The sequence below is a fragment of the Myotis nattereri genome (genome assembly GCF_964212035.1).
Source record: "Myotis nattereri genome assembly, chromosome: X".
Taxonomy (NCBI): domain Eukaryota; kingdom Metazoa; phylum Chordata; class Mammalia; order Chiroptera; family Vespertilionidae; genus Myotis; species Myotis nattereri.
Genome location: NC_138078.1, coordinates 1,288,546 through 1,304,618, shown reverse-complemented (window position 1 = coordinate 1,304,618; position 16,073 = coordinate 1,288,546). Strand labels below are relative to the sequence as shown.

General features: G+C 45.6%; 3 protein-coding genes across 3 annotated transcripts; all 3 read left to right on the top strand.

Annotated features, from left to right (window-relative positions):
* Positions 1-519: 519 nt before the first annotated feature.
* On the top strand, positions 520-864 carry LOC308511023 (protein p13 MTCP-1-like; the record flags this gene model as incomplete). Its single annotated transcript, XM_081081033.1, has 1 exon — positions 520-864. The coding sequence occupies one exon, from the start codon at positions 520-522 to the stop codon at positions 862-864; it is 345 nt and encodes a 114-aa protein (XP_080937159.1).
* A 4,589-nt stretch (positions 865-5,453) lies between these two features.
* On the top strand, positions 5,454-5,792 carry LOC308511022 (protein p13 MTCP-1-like; the record flags this gene model as incomplete). Its single annotated transcript, XM_081081032.1, has 1 exon — positions 5,454-5,792. The coding sequence occupies one exon, from the start codon at positions 5,454-5,456 to the stop codon at positions 5,790-5,792; it is 339 nt and encodes a 112-aa protein (XP_080937158.1).
* Positions 5,793-10,886: 5,094 nt separating this feature from the next.
* LOC308511021 (protein p13 MTCP-1-like) lies at positions 10,887-11,222 on the top strand (the record flags this gene model as incomplete). The annotated part of the gene is made up of 1 exon (XM_081081031.1): positions 10,887-11,222. The coding sequence occupies one exon, from the start codon at positions 10,887-10,889 to the stop codon at positions 11,220-11,222; it is 336 nt and encodes a 111-aa protein (XP_080937157.1).
* Positions 11,223-16,073: the final 4,851 nt, after the last annotated feature.

Sequence of the window (16,073 nt, the reverse complement as noted above, 5' to 3'; positions counted from 1 at the left end):
TCAAGGGGTCCTGTACTGGAAGATGCAGCAGGGTTGGCTGAGGGGTTGGCTTAAGTGCATGAATTTTGCGCACTGAGCCTCTAGTAATATTATAACATCTGTGTAAGGTGTCATATGGGTTTGAGATTAATTGCATCATTTCTTAGTCCATTATATAATGTCTAATCATTGGGGTGTATCCCTGAAATGAACCTAATGTTCTATGTTAACTCATTTAAAAAATGTTTTTAAAATTACATCGGACCATGTTACCTTCATAGAGTCATATTGTACATTAAGTACGTTTTGTACAGGTTGCTCGAGAAGAGAGATCTAAAGCTAAAAAGAAAAAAAAGTTGAGATTCATAAATTTGCAAAATAAACCAAAGGCAACCACAAACACAACCGTAAAAACCATAAAGATAAAAGCCGAGGTAAAATGCATTTGGAGACCTGATCCCCTGTCTTTCGATGCCAGGACCGAAGTAGCGAGAGGCTAAGATAAGCTGTGGCTGTTGCTCCTGGGACCACGGAGGGGTCATGGCCAAGCTCCCGTCGAAGGTGCACCTCAACTCGCACCCCATCTGCCTGAGGATCCGTGGGCACTCAGTGTATGAGGACGAGGACCAGCGCACGTGGCTGCATCTTGTCATGGAGACAGCAGGTGTCCTGCAAGTACGGTTGCGCCAGGAAGACATCCCCAGTGGGCATATCTCACTCACCACAAGCCCGCAGACCTCGAGCAGCATGCCTTTGATGTGGATGCTCAAACTTGGAGGCCCGTACGTAGACCACATGTACCGTTTCTGGCGTATCGTGCACCACATCAAGGAGAATGGCGTGGAGGAAATGATCCTTGAGCTGATGGAAGACTCGCAAGTGTGATGGAGTCCGTGGCTCTGTCAACCTGAGACCCAGTCCTGCTTCCCTGGGAGTGGAATGTGTATAGTTCTGTTCAAATTCTTAATAAGCTCTGTCGTTCTATCTGCCAGCCCCTGGGTGCAAGGACACATTGATCTCTCTCTCTCTCTCTCTCTCTCTCTCTCTCTCTCTCTCTCTCCTTGTTTTTCTTCTCTTTCTTCTTCTTCTTCTTCTTCTTCTTCTTCTTCTTCTTCTTCTTCTTCTTCTTCTTCTTCCCCTCCTCCTCCTCCTCCTCCTCCTCCTCCTCCTCCTCCTCCTCTTCCTCCTTTTTCTCCTTTCCCTCTGTCTCTTTGTCTCACTGTCTTTCTCTGTGTCTCTCCCTCTCTCTCAAATCAACAAAAACATTTTGAGCTAAGCTGATGTTTCTCAGTTGTTAAGGGACGACCTATGAACCCGGAAGTCACAGTTCGATACCTGTTCAGGGCACAGACAAGAAATAACCAATGAGCCCTAGCTTGTTTTGCTCAGTGGAGAGAGGGTTGGACTGTGGACTCTGAAAGGTCCCAGGTACAATTCTGGTCAAGGGCACTTGCTCTGGTTGTGGGCTCAATACCCAGTAGGGGGTGTGCAGGAGGCACCCGACGTATGATTCTCTCTCATCATTGATGTTTCTCTCTCCCTTCCTGTATGAAATCAATCATATATAATAAAAGCCTAATATGCTAAGAGTCCAGTCGACCGGTCATCTTTTCAAACAATCAAAGCATAATATGCAAATGACATACTAAGGTTGCTCAACTGCTCGCTATGACATGGATTGACCACCAGGGACAAGGCTTTCAGACTGGTAGGTCAGCTTGCTGCTGTGGTCTGGCTGAACGGGACTGAATGAGACATGCTTTACACACCCTAGACCCCTCACACCATCCCTCCCCAGCTGGTCAACCTCCCGTGTCCGTCCGAAGACTTAATGAGGCACCGGTGTGATGCCTTGACATGGCCTGTGCCCTCTCATAAATTGGGAACTGACTGGGGAAGTCAGAGAGCCAGTTTCGGCCTATCCCCTCAGGCGAGTACGAGGAACCACACTGGTGCACGAATTTGTGCACTGGGCCTCAAGTAAAAATATATTAAATAGAGAAAGACAAAGAAAAAGACCTTAAGCCTTAAAATATTAGCCCAGCCCCGTGGACAAGGCTCGAAGACATCACTGGAAATAGTTTTTGTTTCAATGACCAGCGTTCTCATAGTTTGAACTCCTAAGGTGCATCAACTGATACTACAGTCTCCAAAAAAAAGAAGGAATGTTTGGGGGATTATGGGTGTTTTATGCTGATCATCTCTTTCCTTTGAGGTATTATGAGGGATGCCAGGGCTTATCTCCTGAAGGATCAAGCCGTCTCTGTGTACGGCTTTAGCTTCTAGCTCGGGATGCATTTGGGTTTTGAATTGTGTTTAGCACTAAACAGCCCCAAACAAAACCCACCGATCATAAAATTCATCTAGATCGCACCAGAGAGGGCAGCTGGAGGGGGGTCCGGGGGGAGCCCCAGAAATCAATTTCAGGGCATCCATGGTTGCATTAAAGGGATCACTGACTGCTGAGTAAATTCTCCTCTTGCAGGAAAGTGTTGGCAAATGCACATTGAGACCTTTAAGGCTGAGGAAAGGGAGCGTGAGGGAAGTGTTTCAAAGGTGTGTTTCTCATATTCAAAATATTGCACTTCTACCCCAGCCAACGTTGGTCAATCGTTGAGCGTCAACCTATCAAGGAGGAGGTCATGGTACGATTCCCAGGCAAGGGCACATGCCCCGGTTGAGGTGGGATCCCAAGTAGGGGGCGTGCGGGAGGCGGACGATCAGTGATTCTCTCTCATAATGGATGTTGCGCTCCCTCTCGCTTTTCCTTCCTCTCTGAGTCAATAAAAACATTTAAAAAATATTAAGCAAGTGTTGCCTTCAGATTAAATGCACATTGTTTTAAAAGAGTTTATTATTTTTTTGGTTTAACATACCAGGTGTGTAGTCATTTAAAGACTATCTAGCTCCCGAGCTGGTTTGGTTTAGTCGATAGAACGTCCACCTTTTTTATTCAAATAAATTTTTATTGATTTCAGAGAGGAAGGGAGAGGGAGAGAGTTAGAAACATCCTTAATAAGAGATTCATGGATCAGCTGCCTCCTGCAAGTCCCTCACTGGGGATCAAGCCCACATCCTGGGCATGTGCCCTTGACCGAGAATCGAACCCCGGACCCTTCAGTTCGCAGGCCGACACTCTATCCACTGAGCCAAACCAACCAGGGCCAGTTTGATTTTTCAAAAGTCGCAAATGCCTTGAAGAAGAAGTAAGCATCTCAGTATTCATGTCACAGTAGTTGCATGAATTCATGTAAATCATTGGAATTACAACTCACCTCACCATTTTTTCCACATTGTTCCTGTAATGCAGACTCTGACTAATAATGACGCTTGTAGGTAAACAAACAGTTTGAATAAGAATCCTAGGAAAAACTTTTATACGGTATGAACTGTGACCTTCCCAGTTCTGTGAGATTTGCTGTCCTTCAACCTTAGAACCAGGAGGACAAAGTCTAGGATGACGCACAATGGACTGTCAGCTGACCACTTGTAAGATCCTTATCAGATTCGACTGTGCCTGTTGCCACATAGAGAACTTCTCAAGCCCTGCCCCCTGACCTCTTTGCTATGTTTGGTCTCTCCCTCCTTATAAAGGTTCTGTCTGTACTGAGATGTGCAGATGAGTTTTGGGACGAGCTTCCCTCATCTTGTCAGGTTGCCGGCACCTGAATAATCCTCTTTCCTTCCTGACGACCACCTGCTTCCTGGGACTGGTTTCTGGGGTTTGAGTCAGTAGTACCTTGTTATCCTGGAAACATTCCTGGTACATGGACTCCTGGGAATATGTGTATCATGGTCATGTTCTTTCTTCTGCATGTGACAGGGGGAAGCAGAGACTAGTACAGAGTAAAGGAGCGAAGAACGGTGCTTTGCCTTCAGAGCAAGTAGAACAGGTACGAAAAAGATGGATGGGAGAAGGAGGAGGAAGGTTGGGGGATGGAATCTGATCTGAGGGAGGAATTTGGACTTTGTAGACTGAAGTGATTTTAGCAGCACAACCATACAGCTCTTGCCAAGAGCATGGCTGAGGTTTAGGAAAGGGAGAGATCATTCTATGAGTGATGTTATGAGACCTCAGGAATCCTACTTGCTATTTCACCTGTCACTTGCTTCCTGTTTGCCCGATCAGCTATTCCAGGTATCGCTCTGTCCCTGAATATTTTGGTCTTGCCTCTCTCACCAGCAATTGAGAAGCAAGACGGCTGTTAAGAAGCCCACCTGAACGCAGGCATTAGCTTTGTTCCTCTGCCAGCTGTTAAAGGTGAAGCGTATCATTTGCACGGGGTGGGTTGTTCTATGGTTTGTGAGTTCCATCAGAGATGATCAGAAAGAAGGTGGTGGTTTTGGGACAAAAAGAAAAGTTGAACAAACTAGGAAGTTTTAATTAAGAAAAAAAGAAAAGGAAAGAAAAGAGAAGAAAAGAAAAGGAAAAAAAAGAAAAGAAGAGAAAAGAACCCGGCTTGCGTGGCTCAGTTGTTGAGCTTAAACCTAGGAACCAGGAAATCTCGGTTTGATTCCCGTGTTGGGCACAGGCCCGAGTTACAGTCCTGATCCCCAGTAGGGGCATGCAGGAGGCAACCAATCCCTGAATCTCTGTCATCTTTGATCTTTCTCTCTCTCTCTCTCCCTCTCCCCGCCTGTCTGAAATCAGTAAAACTATATGAAAAAAACAACAAAAGAATAGTCATGGCAGTATAAAGTAGAGCATTGAGTCAATCCAATATAATGAAAGGCTAAAATGCAAATCAAACAAACAGCAGAACGACTGGCCGCTATGACACACATTGACCACCGGGGGAAGATGTTCATGGCAGGACCTGTCCACTGGTGGTCCATGCACTCACGCAGGGGGAGCGTTGCTCAGCCAAAAGCCAGGCTCAAAGCTGCCGAGACAGGGGGCGAGGGGGAGCCTCCACGGCAGCACAAAATTGGGCCTCAGCCGTCAGTTGGACATCCCTCAAGGGGTCCCAGACTGTTTTAGGCCACAGGGCTGACTGAGGGACACCTCCAAGTGCATGAATTTTCTGCAGTGAGTCTCTAGTAATATTATAATAACTTTGTATGGTGTCAGATGGTTATGAGGTTAATGCATGATTACTTACTCCATTATATAATGTTTAATCATAGGGGTGTACCCGTGAAATGAACCTAAGATTGTATGTCAAATGTCATTTAAAAATGTTTTTAAAATTCCATAGGACCATGTTAACTTCATAGAGTCACATTTTACCTTAAGTATGTTTTGTACAGTTTGCTCAAGAAGAGATATTTAAGATAAAAAGAAAGAAAAGTTGAGATTTATAAATTTGCAAAATAAACCAAAGGCAACCACAAACACAACCGTAGAAACCATAAAAATAAAAGCCATGGTAAAATGCATTTGGAGACCCCATCTTCTGTCTTTCGATACCAGGACAAAAGTAGCGAGAGGCTCTGAGAAGCTGTGGCTGTTGCTCCTTGGACCACGAGTGGTCATGGCCGAGCTACCCTTGAAGGTGCACCTGACCATACACCCTATCTTCCTGAAGATCCGTAGGCACTCGGTGTATGAGGATGAGAACCAGCGCATGTGGCTGCATCTCGTCATGGAGACAGGAGGTGAACTGCAAGTACAGTTGCGCCAGGTAAACATCCCCAGTGGGCATATCGCACTCACCACCAGACTGCCGACCTCGATCACCATGCCTTCAAGGTGGGCGCTCCACCTTGGCATCCAGTACCTGGACTCCATGGGCCAGTTCTGGCACATTGTGCACCACGTAGAGGAGGATGGCATGGAGGAAATGATCCTTCAGCTGATGGACAACTCGTAGGACATGTGATTGGGTCCCTGGCTCTAGTCAACCAGAGCCCCAGTCCTGCTTCCCTACCCGCAGGACATGTATAGTTCTGTTCACCTTTTTACTAAGCTCTGTTGTTCTATCTGCAACCCCCTGGGTGTGAGGGCACGTTGATCTCTCTGGCTCTCTCTCTCTCTTTCTTCTTGTTCTTTTTGTTCTAGTTCTCGTTCTTGCTCTTGTTTTTCTTCTTCTTCTTCTTCTTCTTCTTCTTCTTCTTCTTCTTCTTCTTCTTCTCCTTCTTCTCCTTCTTCTTCTTCTTCCTAGAAATTCTGCTTCTCCTTTCTCTGTATATTTCTGTCTCTTTGTCTCTCTGTCTCTCTCAGTCTCTCTCCCTCTCTCTCAAATCAATAAAAGCATTTTGAGCCAAGCTGGTGTTGCTCAGTGGTTGAGGGACGACCTATGAATCCGGAGGTCACAGATCAATTCCTGGCCAGGGCACAGACAAGAATTACCCAATGAGCCCTAGCTTGTTTGGCTCAGTGGATAGAGGGTTGGACTGTGGACTCTGGAAGGCCCCAGGTTCAATTCTGGTCAAAGGCACATGCTCAGGTTTTGGGTTTGACCTCACATGGGGGCGTGAAGAAGGCACCCGATGTATAATTCTCTCTCATCATTGATGTTTCTCTCTCCCTTCCTGTATGAAATCAATCCTATATAATAAAAGCCTAATATGCTAAGTTTCCAGTTGACCATTCATCTGTTCAAACAATCAAGGCATAATCTGCAAAAGATATACTAAGGTTGCTCAACTGCTCACTATGACATGCATTGACCACCAGGGAGAAGGCATTCAGAATGGTAGGTCAGCTTGCCGCTAGAGTCTGGCTGACCGGGACTAAGGGAGAAGGGCTGGACATGCCCTGGAGCCCTCCTACGATATCACCCCTGTTGGCCAATCTCCCACATCCCACCCCAGCCCCAATCATGTACCGGTGGGGTCCCTTGGTCTGACCTGTGCCATCTCATAATCTGGGACCCCTCTGAGGATGTCAGAGAGCCAGTTTCTGTCGATCCCCGCAGGACAGGCCACACTGGTGCACGAATTTGTGCTCCGGCCTCTAGTTAAAATATATTAAACAGTAACAGGCAAAGAAAAAGACCTTAAGGTTGAAAATATTAGCCCAGCCCGGGTAGACAAGGCTCGAAGACATCACTGGAAATAGTTTTCATTTTTTTTTTTTTTAGTGTTCTTTCTTTTTATTTTTTTTTAAATATTACAAAGGGTATTACATATGTGTCCTTTTTTTCCCCCGCCCTTGACAATCCAATGGCCTCCCCTGCCATCCAGTGTCTCATGTCCGTTGGTTATACTTATGTGCATGCATATAAGTCCTTCGTTTTCATTTCAATGACCAGCATTCTCATGGTTTGAACTCCTGAGGTTCGTCAACCAATACTACCCTCTCCAAAAAAAAAACGAATGTTTTGGGGATTACGGGTGTTTTATGCTGATCGTCTCTTTCCTTTGAGGAATTATGATGGATGCCAGGGCACGTCTCCTGAAGGCTCAAGTTGGCTCTGTATGTGGCTTCAATATCTAGTTCTGTGTGCATTAAGGTTTTTAATTGTGTTTAGCACTAAACAGCCCCAAACAAAGCCCAGCGATCATAAAATTCATCTACCATCGAACCAGACAGAGGCGACAGGCCGAGGGCCCAAGGGGAGCCCCACAAATCAATTTCAGGGCATCCATGGTCGTATTAAGGAGATCACTGAGTACTGATTACATTCTCCTCTTGCAGGAAAGTGTGTGAAAATGCAAATTGAGACCTGTAAGGCTGAGGACTGGGGAGCGTAAGGGATGTGTTTCTAAGGTGTGTTTTTCATATTCAAAATATTGCACTTCTGGCCCGGCCGGCGTGGCTCAGTTGTTGAGCATCGAGGAATGGACCAGGAGGTCACGGTTCGATTCCCAGTCCAGGGCACAGGCCCAGGTTGCAGGCTCGATCGCCAGTAGAGGGCGTGTGGGAGGTGGCCAATCTGTGATTCTCTCTCATCATGGATGTTTCTCTCCCTCTAGCTTTTCCTTCCTCTCTGAGTAAATAAAACATTTAAAAAAATATTAAGCAAGTGTTGCATTCAGATTGAATGCACATTGTTTTCAAATGGTTTATTATTTTTTTGTTTAACATACCAGGTGGGTAGTCATTTAAAGACTACCTAGTGCCAGAGCCGGTTTGGCTCAGTGGATAGAGTGTCCGCTTTTTTTTTCTTAATATATTTTAATTTATTTCAGAGAGGAAGGGAGAGGGAGAGAGTTAGAAACATCCACGATTAGAGAATCATGGATTGGCTGCCTCTTGGAAGTCCCTCACTTGGGATAAAGCCCACAACCTGGGCTTGTGTCCTTGATCAGGAATCGAAGCCAGGACCCTTTAGTTCACAGGCTGACACTCGATTCACTGAGCCAAACCAACCAGGGCCAATTTGACTTTTCAAAGGTCGCAAATGACTTGAAGAAGAAGTAAGCATCTGATTATTCATGTCACAGTAATTACATGAATTCATGTAATTCATGGGAATTACAACTCACCTTACCATTTTTTCCACGTTGTTCCTGTAAATGCAGACTCTGAGTAATAATGATGCTTGTAGGTAAACAGCCTGTTTGAATAAGAATCCTAGAAACAAATTTTATAAGCTATGAACTGTGACCTTCCGAGTTCTGGGAGATTTGCTGACCTTAAACATTAGAACCAGGAGAACAAAGTCTAGGATGACCCACACTGGACCAACACCTGACCACTTGTAAGATCCTTATCAGATTGGAATGTGCCTGTGGGCATGTAGAGAACTTCTCAAGCCCCACCCCCTGACCTCTTTGCTCTGTTTGGCCTCTTTCTCCTTATAAAAGCCACTGCCTGTACTGAGATGTGCAGATGGATTTTGGGACGAGCTTCCCCCATCTTCTAAGGTTACTGGCACCTGAATAAACCTCTCTCTTTCCTGACGACCACCTGTCTCACAGGACTGGTTTCTGGGGTGTGAGTCAGTAGTACCTTGTTTTTCTGGACACATTCCTGGTACATGGACTATAGGGAATATATGTATCATGGTCATGTTCTTTCTTCTGCAGGTGAAAGGGGGTAGCAGAGACTGGTCACAGAGGAAAGGAGTGAAGAACGCTGCTTTGCCTTCAGAGCAAGAAGAATAGGTAAGAAAAAGGTGGATGGGAGGAGGAGGAGGATTTATTGGGGAAGGAGTCTGATCTGAGAAAGGAATTTTGGCTTTGTCTACTGAAGTGAGTTTAGCAGCAAAACCATACTGCTCTTGCCAAGAACATGGCTGAGGTTTGGGGAAGGGAGAGATCATTCTATCAGTGATGTCATGAGATCTCGGGAATCCTACTTGCTGTTTCACCTGTCACTTTGCTACCTGTTTTCCTGATCAGCTATCCCAGGTGTCTGTCTGTCCCTGAATATTTTGGTCTTGCCTTTCGCACTAGCACTTCAGAAGCAAGGCCCCTGTTAAGAAGCCCACCTGGATGCAGACGTTAGCTTTGTTCCTCTGCCAGCTATTAAAGGTAAAGTATATTATTTTCATTGGGTGGGTTGTTATATGGTTTGTGAGTTCACTCTGAGATGATCAGAAAGAAGGTGGTGGTGTCAGGACAAAAAGAAGAGTTGAGCTAACTACAAAATTTTAATTAAGAAAAAGAAAAGGAAAGGAAAGAAAGGAAAAGAAAAGAAAAGATAAGAAAAGGAAAGGAAAGGAGAGGAAAAGAAAGGAAAGGAAAGGAAAGGAAAGGAGAGGAAAAGAAAGGAAAGGAAAGGAAAGGAAAGGAAAGGAGAGGAAAAGAAAGGAAAGGAAAGGAAAGGAAAGGAAAGGAAAGGAAAGGAAAGGAAAGGAGAGGAGAGGAGAGGAAAGGGAAGGAAAGGAAAGGAAAGGAAAGGAAAGGAGAGGAAAAGAAAGGAAAGGAAAGGAAAGGAAAGGAAAGGAAAGGAAAGGAAAGGAAAGGAAAGGAGAGGAGAGGAGAGGAAAGGGAAGGAAAGGAAAGGAAAGGAAAGGAAAGGAAAGGAAAGGAAAGGAAAGGAAAGGAAAGAAAATAGCCCCCCTGGCATGGCTCAGTTTTTTAGCTTAAACCAAGGACCTGGAGATGTCAATTCGATTCCCAGTCATGGCACATGCCCCGGTAACAGTCTTGATCCCCAGTAGGGGTCATGCAGGAGGCAACCAATCCGTGATTCTCTGTCATCATTGATCTTTCTTTCTCTCCCTCCCCCTTTCTCTCTGAAATCAGTAAAACTATATGTAAAACACGAAAGAATAGTCATGGCACAGTAAAGTAGAGAATTGAGTCTATTCAATCCTATATAATAAAAGGCTAACATGCAAATCAACCAAACAGCAGAATGACTGGTCGCTATGACAAGCACTGACCACTGGGGGCAGATGCTCATGAGAAGAACTGTCCACCGGTGGTCAGTGCACTCCCACAGGGGGAGTGCCGTTCATCCAAAAGCAAGACTCACAGGTGCCGAGCACAGATGGGTGGTGGGAGTCTCAATGGCAGCACTAAAGCAGTCCTAAACTGTCAGTTGGACATCCCTCAAGAGGTTTTGGACTGGGAGAGGCTGAAAGGTTTGTTGAGCGACCCCCATGAGTGCATAAATTTTGTGCATTGAGACTGTAGCACTATTATAATAACTGTGTATGGTGTCAGATGGGTATGGGATTAATTCCATGATTTCTTCGTCCATTATATAATGTCTAATCATTGGGGTGTACCCCTGAAAAGAACCGAAGGTTCTATGTTAACTCATTTAAAAATGTTTTTAAAATTCCATAGGACCATGTTACCTTCATAGCGTCATATTTTACTTTAAGTACTTTTGTACAGTTTGTTCGAGAAGAGAGCTCTAAAACCGAAAAGGAAGAAAAGTTGAGATTTATAAATTTGCAAAATAAACCAAAGGCAACCACAAACACAACGGTAAAAACCGTAAAGATAAAAGCAGAGGGAGAAATGCGTTTGGAGACCCCATCCCCTGTCTTTCGATACCAGGACCAAAGTAGCGAGAGTCTCTGAAAAGCTGTGGCTGTTGCTCCTTGGACCACGGAGGGGTCATGGCCAAGCTCGAGTCGAAGGTGCACCTCACCTCGCACCCCATCTGCCTGAAGCGTGGGCCCTCGGTGTATGAGGATGAGAATGATCGCACATGGTTGCACCACATTATGGACACAGAAGATGTCCTGCAAGTACGGTTGCGCCAGGAAGACATCCCCAGTGGGGATATCGCACTCACCCCCAGCCCGCTGACCTCGTACACCATGCCTTTGGTGTGGACGCTCTACACTGGCAGCCAGTACGTGGACGCCATGTGCCGGTTCTGGCGAATCGTGCACCACATCAAGGAGGATGGAGTGGAGGAAATGATCCTTGAGCTGATGGAGGACTCGTAGGACACGTGATGGGGTCCCTGGCTCTTATCAACCTAAGCCCCAGTCCTGCCTGCCTGTTGGTCAGACGTGTATATTTCTGTTCACCATTTTACTAAGCACCGTTGTTCTATCTGCCACCCCCTGGGTGCGAGGGCACATTGATCTCTCTCTCTCTTTCTCTCATTCTCTCTCTCTCTCTCTCTCTCTCTCTCTCTCTCTCTCTCTCTCCCTCTCTCTCTTCTTGGTCTTATTGTTGTTGTTGTTGTTGTTGTTGTTGTTGTTGTTCTTCTTCTTCTTCTTCTTCTTCTTCTTCTTCTTCTTCTTCTTCTTCTTCTTTTCCTCCTCCTCCTCCTCTTTTCTCTCTCTCTCTGTCTCTTTGTCTCCCTGTATCTCTCTGTCTCTCTCCCTCTCTCTCAAATCAATAAAAGCATTTTGAGCCAAGCTGGTGTTTCTCAGTGGTTCAGGGACCACCTATGAACCCGGAGGTCACTCTTCGATTCCTGGTCAAGGCACAGACAAGAATTGACCAATGAGCCCTAGCATGTTAGGCTCATTGGATAGAGGGTTGGACTGTGGACTCTGGAAGGTCCCAGGTTCGATTCTGTTCAAGGGAACAAGGTCTGGTTGTGGGCTCTATCCCCAGTAGGGGTGTGCAGGAGGCACCTGATGTATGATTCTCTCTCATCATTGATGTTTCTAGCTCCCTTCCTGTATAAAATCAATCCTATATAATAAAAGCCTCATATGCTAAGTGTCAAGTCCACCGGTCATCTGTTCAACCAAGCAAAGCATAATATGCAAATGATAAATTAAGGTTGCTCAACTGCTCACTATGACAGACTTTGACCACCAGGAACAAGACATTCAGACTCGTAGGGCAGCTTGCTGCTGGGGTCTCACTGATGGGGACTTAGTGAGACATGTTGGACACACCCTGGAGCCCTCCGACGGTCCTGACCCAGCTGGTCAAACTCCCACATCCCACCCGGGCGCCAATCGTGCACCGGTGGGATCCCTTGGCCTGGCCTGTGACCTCTCATAATCTGGGACCCCTCGGGTGATGTCAGAGAGCCAGTTTCGGCCGATCCCCGCAGGCCAGGACTAGGGACCACACTTGTGCATAAATTCGTGCAACAGGCCTCTAGTAAAAATATATTTAAAAGAGTACATCAACGAAAAAGACTTTAAGCCTGAAAATATTAGCCCTTCCCCTGAAGACAAGGCTCAAAGACATCACTGGAAATAGTTTTCATTTCAATGTCCAGGGTTCTCATTGTTTGATCTCCTGAGGTTCGTCAACCAATACTACCCTCTCCAAGAAAAGAACGAATGTTTGGGGGATTACTTGTGTTTTTAGCTGATCATCTCTTTCCTTTGAGGAATTACGAGGGATGCCAGGGCTCATCTCCTGAAGGCTCGACCCGGCTCTATGAGTGGCTTTAGAGTCTAGCTCTGGATGCATTTGGGTTTTTAATTGTGTTTATCACTAAACTCCCCCAAACAAAGCCCAGCGATCATAAAATTTATCTAGCATCGCACACAAGAGAGGTGGCAGGAGGGGGGCCCTGCGTGAGCCCCAGAAATCAATTTTAAGTCATCCATGGTTTCATTAAAGAGATCACTGACTGCTGATTCAATTCTTCTCTTGCACGAAAGTGTTTGCAAATGCAAATTGAGACCTTTAGGGCTGAGGACTGGGGAGCGTGAGAGATGTGTTTCTAAGGTGTGTTTCTCATATTCAAAATATTGCAAATAGGGCCCAGCCAGCGTGGTTCAGTGGCTGAGTGTGGACCTATCAACCAGCAGGTCAGGGTTTGATTCCCAGAATAGGGCACATGCCCAGGTTGCGGGCTCGATCCCCAGTAGGCGGCGTTGGGTTGCAGCCTAACCGTGATTCTCTGTCATCATGGATGTTTCTCTCCCTCTCGCTTTTCCTTCCTATCTGAGTCAATAAAAACATTTAAAAAATATTAAGCAAGTGTTGCATTCACATTAAATGCACATTGTTTTAAAATAGTTTATTATTTTTTTGGTTTAACATACCAGGTGCATAGTGATTTAAAGTGGACCTACAGCCTGTGCTGGTTCGGCTCAGTGGATAGAGCTTCGCCCTTTTTCTCAAATACATTTTTATTGATTTCAGAGAGGAAGGGAGAGAGAGAGAATTAGAAACATCCATGATGAGAGAATCATGGATCGACTGCCACCCGCAAGTCCCTCACTGGGGATCAAGCCCACAACCTGGGCATGTAACGTTTACTGGGAATAGAACCTGGGACCCTTCCGTTTGCAGGCCTACACTATCCACTGAACCAAACCAGCCTGTGCAAATTTGACTTTCAAAGGGCGCAAATGCCATGAAGAAGATGTAAGCATCTCAGCATTCATGTTACAGTGGGAATAACAACTCACCTCCACATTCTTTCCACATTGTTCCTGTAAACGCAGACTCTGACTAATAATGAAGCTTGTAGGTAAACAACATGTTTGTATAAGAATCCTAGGAACAAATTTTAGAAGATACGAACTCTGAACTTCCCAGTTCTGGGAGATTTGATGACCGTCAACCTTAGAACCAGGAGGACAAAGCCAAGGACGACGCACACTGGTCCAATACCTGACCATTTGCAAGATCCTTATCAGATTGGACTGTGCCTGTCGGCACTTAGGGAATTTCTCAAGCCCTGCCCCCTGACCTCTTTGCTCTGTTTGGCCTCTCCCTCCTTATAAAAGCCTCTGCCTGTACTGAGATGTGCAGATGAGTTTTTGGACGAGCTTCCCCAATCTTCTCCAGTGGCTGGCACCTGAATAAACCTCTTTCTTCCTGAAGACCACCTATCTCCCGGGACTGGTTTCTGGGGTGTGAATCAGTGGTACCTTGTTTTTCTGGACACATTCCTGGTAGATGAATTTTCTGATAGCTGGTGGTTTGGGGCTGTTTAGTGCTAAACAAAATTAAAAACCCAAATGCACACAGATCTTGACCCTAAATCCGTGATTTTCTCTCATCATGGATGTTTCTCTCGCTCTCGATTTCCCTTCCTCTCTGAGTCAATAAAATCATTTACAAAAATATTAGCAATTGTTGCATTCCGATGGTATGCACATTGTCTAAAATAGTTTATTATCTTTTTGGTTTAACATACCAGGGGGGTAGTCATTTAAAGCCGACCTAGCGCTCGAGCTGGTTTGGCTCAGTGGATAGAGCGTGGGCTTGTGGACTGAAGGGTCCTGGGTTCTATTCCAGTCAAGGGCTCATTCCTGGGTTGCCAGCTTGTTCTACAATGGGAGGCGGGCAGGAAGCAGCCAGTCCAGGTTTCTCTCTCATCATCATTGATGTATCTATCTCTCTCTCCTTTCCAACCTAACATCAATCTTGAGGCCTCGCCTCAAGATCTCTCATGTGTAGCACTGCAGACACTCTGTCTCATGACCCCTTTGGGCTTGATTCCTATGAGGGAAGTATGAGGGTGACATTTGAACTATGTTTTTTATCTCCCATTTTTTCTTTTCTCTTTTTATTTTCCTTCTCCTGAATGCCAACAGGCAGATGCCTAACATTTCCTTAGGACCCCATTCATCTTTCCTTCCTAATTGGAAAGAGTTTGCTTCAGTCCAGGTCATTGAACTGCGAGTTGTTTATTATTTTATTTTATTTTATCAGAGAAGAATGGTGAGGGAGAGAGTTAGAAACATCCATGATGAGAGAATCATGGATCAGCTGCCTCCTGCACATCCCTCTCTGGGGATCAAGCCCACAACCTGGGGATGTGACCTTGACCAGGAATCAAACCCGGGTTGCTTCAGTTCAAAGGCTGACACACTATCCACTGAGCCAAACCGGCCAGGGACAATTTGACTTTTTCAAAAGGTGGAAATGCCTTGAAGAAGAACAAAGTAACTCAGAATTCATGTCACATTAATTAGATGAATTCATGTAATTCATGGGAATTACAACTCACCTCATGATTCATTCCACATTGTTTGTGTAAATGCAGACTCTGACTAATAATGAAGCTTGTAGATAAACAGCCTGTTTGTATAACAATCCTAGGAACTGTTTATAGAAGATATAAACTCTGACCTTCCCAGTTCTGGGAGATTTGATGACCTTCAACCTTAGCACAAGGATGACAAAGGCTAGGATGACGCACACTGGACCATCACCTGACCACTTGCAAGATCCTTATCAGATTGGATTGTTTCTGTTGGCACGTTGAGAACTTCTCAAGCCCCACCCTCTGACCTCTTTGCTCTGTTTGGCCTCTCCCTCCTTATAAAAGCCTCTGCTTGCACTGAGTTGTGCAGATGAGTTTTGGGACGAGCTTCCCCCATCTTCTCAGGTTGCCGGCACCTGAATAAACCTCTTTCCTTCCTCACCACCACAGTTCTCACAGGACTGGTTTCTGGGGTGTGAGTCAGGGGAACCTTGTTTTTTCTGGACACATTCCTGATACATGGACCCCTTGGAACAGGTGTATCATGGCCATTTTCTTTCTTCTGCAGGTGACAGGGCGAAGCAGAGTCTGCTCACAGAGGAAAAGAGGGAAGAACGGTGGTTTGCCTTCAGAGCAAGAAGAACAAGTAAGAAAAAGATGGATGGGAGGAGGAGGAGGAGGAGGAACTGGAAGGATTGGGGATGGAGTCTGATCTGAGGGAGGAATTTGGACTTTGTGGACTGAAGTGAGTTTAGCAGCAAAACCATACTCCTGTCAGGAGCATGGCTGAGGTTTGGGTGAGGGAGAGATCATTCTGTAAGTGATGTTATGAGACCGCAGGAATCCTACTTGCTGTTTCACCTGTCTCCTTGCTTCCTGTTTGCTCGATCAGCTATCCCAGGTGTCTGTCTCTCCCTGCATATTTTGGTCTTGC